Source organism: Sardina pilchardus, chromosome 9 (assembly GCF_963854185.1).
Source record: "Sardina pilchardus chromosome 9, fSarPil1.1, whole genome shotgun sequence".
In the NCBI taxonomy this organism is placed as follows: Eukaryota; Metazoa; Chordata; class Actinopteri; order Clupeiformes; family Clupeidae; genus Sardina; species Sardina pilchardus.
Window position 1 is genome coordinate 11,581,694 of NC_085002.1, and position 13,371 is coordinate 11,595,064.

Genomic DNA, 13,371 nt, shown 5'->3' on the forward strand with positions numbered 1-13,371 from the left:
GGTGGTGGTGGTGGCAGTGAGGGGATCCTCAATCAAACGGAACAGCGGGCGGCTCATGTGTAGCAGTCACGACGCGCCCGCCCGCCTTCCCCGTCAATCTAATTCACGAGTCCCGGCATCTCGGCACGTCGGCGCACTCGCCCATTCAGAAATGCTAAATGAGTTTCCACAGCGAGCTAGCTGGGTGGGTGAGAGTTGGTGCAGGGGGTGGTGCTGGGTGGTGGTGGTGGAGGGAAGTTACATCTCCATCCGTCAGAGCGAGAGAGAGAGAGAAAGCGAGGGGTGAAGACGAGAAAACAGAGCGAGAGAGAAAGGAGCGCGGCCATCATCATCGCCGTCTGCCGACGCCTGACGGATGACCGGTCACCGACACGCTTCCGAATTCTGCCAGCCGCCCCCCTCACCGTATCAGTTCCTCCACGACGCCTCAAGGTCAGAGGTCAGCAGGGCCTTCTGGTGTCGAGCGGCTTTTAGCTTTTAGCGTCCTGCTGGCTTGGTGTGGTGTGTGTGTTGCCGAGGAGATTGTAGCCGGGGGCAACAAGGGTGAGGGGTGGTTAAGAGGTAGCCTGCAGGCTTAATGCTACTGAGGCCTGAGGACCCTCACGAAAGGCTCTGTAATGGGTTTGTGTGTGTGTGTGTCTGTGTGCGTGTTTGTGTGTGCATGTTTGCGTGTGTGTGTGTGTGTGTGTGTAGTGAAGCCGGAGGAGACATGTCTCGCGCTGCCTCCACCAGCCTAGACCAGCCCCAATAGCTTCCCCATATAGCCGCGCTAGCCAGATGGCCAAATTGCGCAGCAGCTAAACGCTCAACAATAGGGGGACAAGCAAATTAAATCTGATGGCGAGCGATCAAGCCGGTGCTGCTGCTGCTGCTGCTGGTTGCTGGTTGGTGGTTGGTGGTGGGTGGTGTTTGGGTGGGGGTAATCCGTCTGAGTAGCTTTATGTCAATGGAGGGCTAAAAGCCAAGACAATTAGGAAACAAGCAGGTATTGTCTTCCGGGCTGGTGGTGATGTGTGTGTGTATGTGTGTGTGTGTGTGTGTGTGTGTGTGTGTGTGTGCGTGTGTGTGGGTGGGTGGGTGTGTGTGTGGTGTGGGGTAAATCGTATCAACCAGCCTCTTGATCACGCCAAGGCCTTTAGCAGTGCGGCCCAGTGGAATCCAATTACCACAGCGCAACCAAAAAAAGCCACCATTCGGTTTGGGTCTGGACACCACTGCACCACCACCACCACCAGCAGCACCAACACCACCAACACTATCAACACCACCTCCACCACCACCACCTGCACCAGCAGAGGCCCTCCGTGGGAAAAGGGGAAGGGCAGCGAGCGGCGCGGTGGTGCCTGAGGCCATAGCACGCATCCATTGGTCAGGCCAGAGGCATGCAGGGCTCCGAGGACATGCCTGGGGGCACCCCGTAATTAACACTGGGGAGGGAGGGAGGGAGGGGGCAGGGATGGGGTGGGGATGTGGAGAGGGTGGGTGGATATCACACACACATCCATCCATGTGCACGCGTGTGTGTGAGTGTGTGTGAGTGTGTGTGTGTGCGGGTGCGTGTGTGTGTGTGTATGAGTTTGTGTGTGGGTGGAGAGGATGGGTGGATATCACACACATCCATCCATCCATCCATGTCCATGTGTGTATATGTGTGTGTGTGTGGTTGTGTGAGTGTGCCTCTCTACCCGTGTCATCAGGGAGGTCATCAGCAGGGTCAGCAGCACCAGTCCTGAGTCACAAAAGGCCCTAGACAGAGTTAATGCCATTACTGGGAGCCCATTCGGGGGGGAGGTCGCCCGTGGAGACGTCAGCGTTCATCAGAACACAGAGGCAGCACAGAGCCGGACGAGTGGAAATTGACTCGTTCACACACTGTTCAATTATTCAATCGCTTGCCGCGAACTCGCTGTTTGACCCCTGTGGCTCGCTATTGGATTAGTTAACTGGAAACGGGGGTAGATTAAGAGGTGACGAGCCCTTATACACACACACACACACACACACACACACACACACACACACACACACACACACACACACAACACACCGTGTATGAGTGGAAAGTCACACCAGTTGGGAGACAGCTGTTGCAGGTTGCAGGGCGCTTCCCTCCTCCTGCCCTGTCCCAGTAAAGAGCTTAACACTGGGAGACTCCTCTGCCCTCGAGTCGCCTCCTGGCCCCGCTAATTACCACTGCTGTCCACACGGGGAAATGAAAAACAAAATAGACTTGTTATTCTCTTAACACGTACAGTCATGTCTACTGTACAGTCTTGTGTCTAGAGGAGAAGACCTGAGGAATATACGTTGTCCACTTTGGAATGTGTAATCTGCAATTACACGTGCACATGGCATACAGCATTTCTTCTGCTCCACTCTTTTCTCTCTCTCTCTCCCCTCCCTCTCTCCCTCTCTCTCTCTCTCTCTCTCTCTCTCTCTCTCTCTCTCTCTCTCTCTCTCTCTCTCCCCATCTCTCCCTGTTGTTAAGCACATATGATCATTATCTCTAGCGATGAAGTGTTTCAGCAGGGCTCTACTGTATGTGTTTTGGTGCAAATGGTGGGTGTAAGGCCCATGATGAGGACAAGCTAATGAGCTGGGTCAGTGGCTGGGCCATAAGCTCCCATAATGAACGCTTGCTATGGAGATTTACAGTAACAGCTCTCTCGCCCCACTGGTGCCTCCCTGGTGTGGAGCCCAGCACTGCCATGCTCCTGTGTGTGTGTGTGTGTGTGTGTGGCTATAAGTGACGCTCATACTCTGTATGTACAAAGCGGTGCGGCGTGTGTGTGTGTTTGTGTGTGTGTGTGTTTGTGTGTGTGTGTGTGTGTGTGTGTGTGTGTGCGTGTGTGTGTTAGTATCTATATAAAAGATAAACGACTGAATATTCAGTATTCAGAATTATATCTGAAGTGGTCAGACTCTTCGTAATGATACTTACAATTGAGCTCTGGTGCATCCTGCTTCTATCAGTGGTCCTTGAGAAGCTCCTACTACTTGATTGGAGTCCCCTTGTGCCTAACTGCATTCATTGGACATTATTAATGTAAGAGAGGCACACATCACGTTATAAAAGGCCTCACAGTTGATGGTGTTATGTCAGAGTGAAAACCAAGCCGCGAGGTCGAGACAATTGTCCATAGAGCTGTGAGACAGACTTGTGTGAAGACAGATCTGGGGAGGGAGAAAAGAACATTTCTCCCACTCCATCATTCTCAAATGGAAAAAAAATGAATCGACCAATGGTCTTCCTAGATCTGTCCGCTCAGCCAAACTGAGTAATTTGGGGCAAAGGGCCTTGGTCAGACATGTAACCAAGGACCCAATGGTCACTATGAATGGCATCCAGAGTTCCTTTGGTGTTTATGTTATAGTATTTTATGCTGTATACATTTTCTTTTTACTCTGGCGTATGGAAGTTTCTTGTGTGTGAATAATAATGGTTGCAATTGCCTTAACAGTCTGAGTGCAATGTGTGATGTCAAACCTTGGAAGCTACTCTTACCATACAATCCTATTTTGTTTTGTTTTATGCACAATTGTATTCCGTTAGCTAGACAAAAAAATAGTACAGTAATCATTGTCAATGAAGGACTGTGCTATGGTCAATGGTCGTCTGCCATAGTGACAAAAAAATCTAAGCATTTTGACTTGCACTGCTTGCACAATGTCAAAGGGACTATGCATTTTGGGGGCACTGGCTATTTATTTAATTTTGACACATGAGTGAACTGTTTTGGGAGAGATATGAGCTTTTGCAGGTGAACCATAGTGTTGTGCTGAACCATCCAGGTTATTTGGGCAAAAGCACAAAGAAAACGTGTGGTCTGTTTCAAGAAATGAGCCAAAGCAATTGAGAAAGATCTTTGCAATTTTGTGGCACTGACTCTTTATACGGGAAAATAATTTAGTTTTGAAGCATGAGTGAACAGTTCTGGGAGAGATATGAGCTTTTTGCAAGTGAGCTATGGTGCTGCGCTGAGCTGTGAGACTGTTCTGCCAAATGATCTTAGAGTTTTGAGAATGTAATTTCTTTTTCAAGAAATGAGCTAAATCAATGAAGAATGTGCCTAGATGTTCCATATCAATTCTACAAAGAGGAACTGGGGTGGAACACTACAGAATAATGTACAAAGCTTATATTGCCTCACTTCTGATAAATTACTGTAAGGTTCTTACACCAAAGGGGTTCTTTTCCAAGTATTATTGTAATACATAAGGGTTTCATTTTACTGTAACAGACACTAATTGGGCAAATATGTTTAGATAGCTCTTTTAAACAAGAAAACAGTGATGATTTATAGGGGGTTTTAGTACTTTAGTGCTGAAGATAGATAGATAGATAGATACAGTCACTGTATATCCATCCATCTGAGAGCCCTATGGCTGTTGGTAGTCGTGAGATCAGTAAAGAATCCTGTGCCTGTTAATTATTTAACAGTTATGGATCTATTGAGTCTCAAACGCGTCAGACCGTGGAGATCAACACTGGCTGACTAGCTTTCTTTTCCTTGTTTGACATGGATCGTGACCTGGCTGGGGATAGGGAAGTCCACTCTGATCTCTGTGGTCTGCAGCTCTCCTCAGATGATCCTCGCTGCGGGCCATGTCCTGGGCCAGAGCAGTGTGAGGGATTGTGGGGGGTGTAGTCAATGAAGCAAGTCAGGAAGTGCCGTAGACACAAAGAAACAACAAAGAGACAAAAAGTCAGTAACCTGTTTGTTGTAGCGCACAGACTCACCGCACAGTCACTGCACACTCACAGGCTTATAACAGTACGTGTCACAAAGTGACAAAAGAGGAAAACAAACACAACAAAGTCTGCCTTGTTTTTTTTTTTTGTCATTTTGTGTTGTTTAATTGGGGTAATGCGCTTAAACTGGAGCAGTCAGACGCAGTCAGCTGTGTCTGTGCGCCTCACGGTGCATGTTCACCGAGCAGCAAACAGACGCAGTTTAGCAGCTCGTGAGCAAAGGGAAGCCTCTCTCTCTCTCCGCTCGCGCGCACGCACAGAGGCGCCAGCAAGGCAGGCAGGCAGGCAGGCAGGCAGGCAGGCAGGCAGTCCCTCTCTCCTCCACTCAAAATCTGCCACAGTTGTAATGGGATGAATTCATAATTTCAGACTCCGTCTAAAACATCTGCCGTGCATCCGCGGAAAACCACGGGGGGTCCCCAAGCTGGGCTCAGTTATTTATTTATTTTATTTTATTTTATTTATTTGTCTCTCGGTGGCTTTGTGTTTTATGGGGGGGAAAAAGAGTGCACCAACAAAAAACACAAATGCATTGTACTGTATATCTCTTGGGACTGGGTGTTAGAATGCTTTAATATGTAGATAGTTGTTTTCATAGATGCATATTTTTCAAAAACAACAGACAAGTCTCTATAGATGCTCATCTCCCAACACGTTTTTGTGTCTGTATATGTGTGTGTGTGTGTGTGTGTGTGTGTGTGTCAATGATTATAAATGTGTGTATGTGTGTGCGCAAAGTTTGTTTGTGATCTAGTGTTTTTGTTGTTGTTGTTGTGTGTGTGTGTGTGTGTGTGTGTGTATGTGTATGTGTGTTTGTCAATGGTTATGAATGTGTGTGAAAGTTTGTTTGTGTTCTAGAGCTTTTGTGTGCGTGTGTATGTGTGTGTGTGTGTGTGTGTGACTGTGTGTGTATGTGTATGTGAGTGTATGCACGTTCACAGCACTGAGTATGGGTGTGGGAGGTTTGACGCCTGTGCTCTCTGTCTGTGTTCTCTGGCAGGTCCCAGGAGTCGTGCATGGCACAGAGTGAGATGAACTGAGGCTTTTGGCGGACAGCTACCTTCCACTTGCTCCTTCCCTGTACTCTGAGACAGCACCGCGTGTGTGCGCGTGTCACGTGTGTGTGCGTGTGTGTGTGTGTGTCTGTGTGTGTCTGCGGAAGCATGAGGCGGTTGGGCAGGCCGGGCGTGGCCCTCTTCCTGGGCGTGGCCCTGTGTCTCTGTGGGACACCTGGCTCTGGTACTCTGGATATCCCACTGGAGGGTAAGCAGCCATCTTTCATCACAGTGATGCCCACAACTTAGCCACACTCATCAGGGATGCTTTATTATTATTATTATTATTCAATAATAATAACATTTGGTCTAGTGTTATGCTCAGAGCTATACATAAATGTAGCATTTGGTAAATGTGGTAGTTACCCAGGGCAAAGTTATAACTGCACTATTATGATCCTGTTAATGTAATATTAACATGTGAAGTGTATGTTTTTAATAAGGCATTACGCTTCATTTTAAAAGTCCTTTAACAATCAGTTTGCTATTTCCTACTTTAAAATGAAGAGAAGTGTTTATGTGTGTTCTGAATACCATGCTGTGTTTTCCTTGTTGCTACGGATGAGAAATCTCTAATACATATTTTGTACAATTTCATATCGACATTTTGCAAGAATTGATCTTGGTCTTAAATTTGAATGTCCAGAGCAAGGAAACCGATGTGAGATATGAATGAAAAGCTGTGTTTTTGCATTCAAACATGCTCCCAGCAGGCGCTCTTTACTACGCAAGCTGACTGTTGCTGTGGAAACCAGATTCAAGTTTTACTTGTCTTAAATTATTCAGAGTATATCTTTGGGGCCTCAATTCTAAGTGAAGAAGAGGCACGAAAAAAATACAAGATATTTTAAAATTCTAATCCCGTAACTCTTCTGAATGAATTCGAGTCATTGCTGAAACAAGCTACTGTTCAAAGTCACTATTCTGAACCTATTTCATGCATCAGGAAGAATTTGCTGTGATGGAGAAAATGATTTGTGAAACTGGCTGTATGTTTTGTTTGTCTCCCTGGCTGCACTGGATCTCCTAGTTTTAAGTCGCATGAACAGTAAGTTTGTGGGTCTCCCTCCTTCTCCGCCATAGTTATGTCACGTGAAAATACTTCTAGGCTCCGTTCCAAACATGCACACCTTCACTATAGCGCACTGTACAGCATAGTGAGCAATCACTGATATTTGTTTGCTGTATGGTGCACTGGAGTGGATGTTTTGAATGCAGCTCTACTCTTCTCTAGCTGACATGATAATTCATAGATGCTGCATTTCATATACATGGTCATTATTCATCTCTAATACCAGGGCCTGTCTAGTGTCCTACCAACTGGACACATCCATACCTGCAATGTTGTGCTTCTTTGTGATTTCCTCACTCCGAGCTAAACATGTCATATTTTGCCATCTTCAGAAGTTTTCATATCAAAACATGTGATTAACTGGAGTGTAGGATACAAATTGGTGTTTAATTGGCGAACGTGTTAGCTCGTCATTTGGCAACGAAAGTGTGCAAAGCTATGAAAGTCGTTTTTAATGACTTGGTGCCACTGATCTAGAGACTCATTATAGCTTTGTATTAAAAAGGACATGAAACTGAAACTATTTGTTTGACATTAGTCATGCTACAAGGACATCTTACACTATCATGCACTTATACGCCATTTCAACATCATAATTAATTCCAAGCATTGATGTTGTGTTGGATGCCCATACATACTTACACTGCAGCCAACAGTGCAGCCTATCCCAGCAGTCCCATCATAAAAGTCTCGTGTTAACTGTGGATGCCTTTGCCTGTGCCTCCTGCAGTCGAGCAGCTCCCCACCATCACAGATCAGTCCCCCAGCACCATGATCGCCTTCCCCTTCGATGAGAGTTACTCCATGAAGTGCCAAGCCAAAGGCAACCCCGAGCCTGTGTAAGTAACTGTAGTTTGCACGCTGGCACACACACACACACACACACACACACACACACACACACACACACACACACACACACACACACACGCACACACACACACATACATGCACACACACTCACAGACGCACGCACGCACACACACACACACACACACATACACACACACACCAGATAGAGTGGGAGACGAGAGCTCATTAGGAGGCTAGCCAAAACAACATCAGTACGTCTTTGGCATTTCAAAGTGCCTGTTCAAAGCTTTCCGTCGGCGTTTGATTTGGGAGGTTTTTTTTATATGGTATCCGTGCCAATGGTGCGTAGCACTACAGTCAATGCACTGTGTGCTCTTTGATGGCACCTCAGTGACACGTAGGGCCATGGCAGGTGACGGTATGGGTTTGTCTTTGCAGGTTCCAGTGGAAAAAAAACGGGCAGGTGTTCGATCCCTTCCAAGACCCCCGACTGCTCGCCGAGGAGGGCTCGGGGACCTTCATCATCCCCAACAGCGGGAATCTCACCGAGTTCCAGGGCAACTACCGTTGCTACGCCTCAAACAAACTGGGCACGGCGATATCGGAGGAGATCGAGTTTGTCGTGCCCCGTGAGTATCGCCGACGCCACGTCTCCACGTCTCCACGACAACTGCACTCTGTTCTCATACTGTAGCATGATACGGGGACCTGAAATTCAATAAGCTGTACACACAAAGTCCTCTGTGGGTTGTCCGTTGTGTTAGCCAGCCACACAGACAGAGGAAAATCACTCAACTCCCACCCCCTAACCCGCAGCACCAACAGACCCCGGCCCTCTCCCCCCCCCCAGCCAAAGCCCCTCCACCGTGAGCCTTCAGGGCCCGCGGGCCTGATAGAGAACGGAATGAGAGAGCAGAGAACGGCTCTCCCCTTCATTTCCCCAGGCACATTTTTCATTTTGCTCGCGAGCAAACCACATAAATCCTCAAAGATGGCTCGGGCTCAAAGGTAACTGTGTCAAGCCCCGGCCAGCCCTCAATCACTCAAGCCCCCGTTTGACGCGACAGTGTAACAACAGTAATGGCGTCCCTTATGCTATCCCCCCCATGCACTCGTGCTGAGAGGCATTCCCCTGTAGCGCAGCGCTGTAGTAAAGAGTGTAAATCAGCGCTGATTTAAAAGAGCCCATGTGAATATTATTCCGGACTGCCACCTGCAGGATGGAAGTGATTTAACAAGTAGTGACTGTTGCATCTTTCTCTCCGTCTGTCTCTCTGTCATTCCCCCCTCTCTCTCTTTCTCTCTCTCTCTCTCTCTCTCTCTCTCTCTCTCTCTCTCTCTCTCTCTCTCTTGTTTTGTTTCACTTCAAGATGTGCCGAAGTTCCCAAAAGAGAAAATCGATCCCATCGTGGTGGAGGAGGGTCAGCCGGTCATTTTGAAATGCGACCCTCCCAAAGGGATCCCCCCTCTGCAAATCTACTGGATGACGATGGGTGAGTGAGAGTCGGGCGTCCGAGCGAGCGAGGCGACGCGGAGATGGATGTAGTGCACTGGTGGAGTGGGATGGAAATCTGCCAGTGAAATGTCAGCATTAGCATACTGCCGTGGGATGGATGGGTTTGTTTACAATGTTTACACTGGATGTGTTTGACATAAACGCTGCTCGCGGGGGGGTTATTGATGATCATTTTGTCAGTGTGTCTCTTCCAAAGTGTATAAACTAAAGCGCTGCATCTGGATCACTCTTCATCATGGCCTTTGGCACGCCATCCGTTAATGTAGCTTCCATTGTGGATTCTGTTTATTTAGGACTACAATGCCATCAGAACAGTGAATATGCATAGGCATACAAGCTGCTTGTGTCATAAGGGGATCATATACATTGTCTGATGTATATCGCTGCAGGCCTCCAGCACATTGAACAGGATGAGAGGGTGACCATGGGCCTGAACGGAGACCTGTACTTCGCCAACGCCCTGCTGAAGGACAGCCGGACGGACTACTGCTGCTTCGCCTCCTTCACCAGGATCAGGACCATCGTGCAGAAAACCGCCATGTCGCTGGTGGTGAAGAACAGTATGTCTGGCAGCACTTTCACTGCCACTTTCTGCTCTTCTACTACTTCGTATTGGGCCACAGTCACGACTACAACAGAACTGAGAAACTAGAAGAACGGGTTTTGATAGCTGCGGTAGATTTTGATTCTGCTGCAGACCACATGCAGTAGTCCTTCGGTTTTTTTCGCTTGCTCAGACGACATCACATCACAAGTTCACATCACAAGTTCACAACTTTCATTTTAAACATTCCACTTCTAGACGGTGAAGATGGCAGAACTTAGTCACAGCAGGGGATGAAATTGTACCACTGTAATCTCAGCTATGACAGATAGGGATAGGGAGACAGAGAGAGAGAGAGAGAGAGAGAGAGAGAGAGAGAGAGAGAGAGAGACCAAATCTCCACATTCTTATACAGTTTGTGTCTATGTGTGTGTGTGTGTGTGTATGTGTGTGCGTTTGCGTGTGCATGTGCGCACGTATATATTACGTGTGTGTGTCTATTTGTGTAGATGTGTGTGTGTGTGTTTGTGCATTTGTGTGTGTGTATGTGTGTGTGCTTCTACCTGTCTCCTCCACAACCTTTTTATTTCTCAAGTGCTTGTTGACCTTCAGAGAGGAATTTGAGAAAGAAATGGTGCTCACTGACGCAGGCCGTTTGATAATGCCACCTGTGAGCGATCATTTCTCAGGGAGCGCTCACACACACATCGCCTTTTTGTCCTCGCCGTGTTCTGTTTCGTCTCTGTCATTTGTGGTCATTATCGACATTTATATTTTTTTCCCCATGAAGTGTTTGTTTTTTGGTTAATTTGCACATCTCCATGTTTCCCCCACATCTCTCCATTTCAGCTGGGTTAGATGGGGAATCAGCATCAGATAGCAGTCGTGGTAAGTGCTATTCGTAGGAAAACAACATGACTTTCCATTAAACATACAATTATTTTCTTAGAAAAGGGGGTTAATTGTTCCCATACACGAAAAAAAATGCTTCTGGGCCATTTTGTTAAGGCACTTTCATGTTGTCAGCCGATAATTAACAAGGTCTATCTGTCCACATGTTTGAGTTAATTAAGACTTGTTTAAGATTAAGTGATTTGGTGCAGAATCACATTAAAAATTAAATAAGATAATACATTTTACTAAATGGTGGTTATTTCTTTTATTTTCAATCATGTTTTTCTCTTGGACCTTCAAGTTCAAGTTTAGTTGATGATGTGGCTAGGATATGAAATCTTACTTACAGCTTATAGCCGATAGCATGTGGAATTAAAGGCATGTTAATATCAGACATTCGCCGCTAACCATGCCTGTTTTCCTTGGCAGCCAATTTCATTCTGAAGAGCAAACCCAGTCTTTTGTCGCCCTCTGGTGACCGAACATACACACATCTAGTGAAGGGAGAGGAACTCCTGCTAGAGTGCATTGCTGCGGGATTGTAAGTATAGTTATCTATCACACACATGTCAATAAGATTTGTTATAGAACTGACTGTTTAAACTGGCATAAAGTATTAATAATACCAGTGATAAGTAATGGTAACTTATTGCCTTTATTTATATTATTTTTATCATCCATTTAAGTCAGACATTGCTTATTTGTATTTAAGTGAGTCTTTGTTTTGGATATAATGTCTCAGCTATGTTGTTAGTCTAAACAACCTATTTCATATTTTGAAAAGTCATATTTGTTAGTATTGCCACAATATGCAACACATCTCACTCCGTCTCTCTCTCTCTCCACACCAACATCGCTGTCCCCTCCCTGCGCTCGTCTCAAGCCCTACCCCGAAGGTGGAGTGGTTCAAAGTGGGCCACGGGCTTCCCGACCGGGCCATCGTGGACAATCACGGGAAGGTCCTGCGGATCCCCGAGGTGCAGCAGGAGGACGACGGCCAGTACAAGTGCAAGGCCAAGAACTCCCACGGCGACGCCTCGCACTCCTTCCACGTCCTCGTGGAGGGTGAGAGTCCTCCGAGTTCGCTGACCGGTGCCCTGCCACTCAGGGTCACTCAGTCTATTGCTGTAGGCCATAGCCATGCTGTGTACAGTACATGAAACGCGTATAGTCGTGGTCATTGCATGGCCTACATCGTCCATGTTTCAAATATTCCTATGCTTGCTCTCTCTGAGTTTACTGCTGTGAAATGAACACACCTCTTGTCCCATTCTCCTCGTCCTCCAGAGCCCCCGCAGTGGGTGGTCAAGCCCGAGAGTCAGCTGAAAGAGATCGGCTCGAACGTGCTCATCAAGTGCTCCGCCACGGGCAACCCCAAGCCCACGGTGTCCTGGAGTGTCAACGGCCGCCCGCTGAAAGGTACTGCCCCGCAGCTCACCCCAGTGCCACAGCACCCCAGTCGAGGGAAGGGTGTGTGTTAGACTTAAAACTAGCACGATGCTAGCAGATGCTCATTTATTCATAATGATATAAGTGACAGCTTGATAATAGCACTATTCAACACTATCCTCTGGGTCACGTACAGTAGGTCACATAAGCTTACGCTTTGGAGAGCTACAGTATGTATATATACGCAAAACTGACCTTGTGACCTCTTCAACTTCGCCCTGAACTTGACCTCTGCCTTCCACCGTGCTCGTTCTCATTCTACTGTCCATGTGAGATGCCCATGTGGCAGGAGCACATGTTACTCGCAGATGGTGATGGAGAAGTTTTGTGAATGAGTGATGTCACCTGTGAGCGGATGCTGATTGGTTCAGAGTACTCAACCAAACTACTTGAGTTTGCAGTTCAATGTGATGTGTAAATTCACCTGAGCAAGGTCTATGACCGAAACGTTACGGATAAATGTTTGCATGCGTAATGGACAGTGTGCGGGATTCGCTCTTTTACGTATAGCAGGAGCACATGTTAATACAGTATGTCAGCAGCTACAGCACCCATGTCGGGACATGACAACAGAAAGTGTCGCAATCCCGACTGTCCACCCTCCGACGACGACGCTGCCCCCTACTGACCAGCAGCTCTGCTTCCCTCCGCAGACGTGCCGTCCGTCAACAGGAAGGTGTTCGAGGACAAGATCATCCTGCAGGGAGCCGGCGCCAGCGACAGCGCCGTCTACCAGTGCGAAGCCTCCAACAAGCACGGCGTCATCCTGGCCAACGCCAACATCATGATCATGAGTAGGTGCACGCCGGAGCGACCGGTGTTTTTGTTTTTTGGCCATGACTCTCGGTGTTGGCGCGCTGCCAAAGGCGTCAGACCTCACGCCATTCTTCCCCCTTTTCTCGGGAGCATCTCTGTCCATCATCGCGGCCGTCTCTCAGCGCGGTGTTCCATACCCGACGTGAGATAACGATAAGAAGCGTAGAGAGGTGTGGAGAGAGAGAGAGAGAGAGAGAAACAAGCACACAAACAGACAAACAGAAAACAGACATGGAGAGAATACACTGTTGCTTTTTGGAAGCATCTGCTCCTTTGTTACTTGACAGATGGAAGGCTGAGGTACGGGTGATATGGCAGGAGTGTATGTTTGTCTTTGTGTGTGTGTGTCTGTGTGTGTGTGTGTGTGTGTATGTGTGCATGTGTGTGTTTGTGTGTGTGTGTGTGTCCTGAGAGGAAGAGTTGCCCTTTGCTTATTTTGCGGCCACTGAAGGAGAAGAT

At 47.5% G+C, this 13,371-nt stretch overlaps 1 protein-coding gene across 4 annotated transcripts in view; it reads left to right on the plus strand.

The window, feature by feature from the left end:
* Positions 1-13,371, plus strand: part of chl1b (cell adhesion molecule L1-like b) — a 67,041-nt gene that overhangs the window by 33,527 nt on the left and 20,143 nt on the right. For 3 of the 4 annotated variants that reach the window (XM_062545769.1, XM_062545768.1, XM_062545772.1), the window contains exons 2-12: positions 5,754-6,016; positions 6,839-6,856; positions 7,611-7,719; positions 8,132-8,322; positions 9,064-9,186; positions 9,599-9,769; positions 10,603-10,641; positions 11,077-11,188; positions 11,531-11,712; positions 11,935-12,066; positions 12,750-12,890. In XM_062545769.1, the coding sequence (XP_062401753.1) occupies positions 5,917-6,016; positions 6,839-6,856; positions 7,611-7,719; positions 8,132-8,322; positions 9,064-9,186; positions 9,599-9,769; positions 10,603-10,641; positions 11,077-11,188; positions 11,531-11,712; positions 11,935-12,066; positions 12,750-12,890 (1,318 nt within the window). In that variant the 5' untranslated portion in view covers positions 5,754-5,916. The remainder of the gene's footprint in view (positions 1-5,753; positions 6,017-6,838; positions 6,857-7,610; positions 7,720-8,131; positions 8,323-9,063; positions 9,187-9,598; positions 9,770-10,602; positions 10,642-11,076; positions 11,189-11,530; positions 11,713-11,934; positions 12,067-12,749; positions 12,891-13,371) is intronic. The other variant, XM_062545771.1, reaches the window with a different exon arrangement.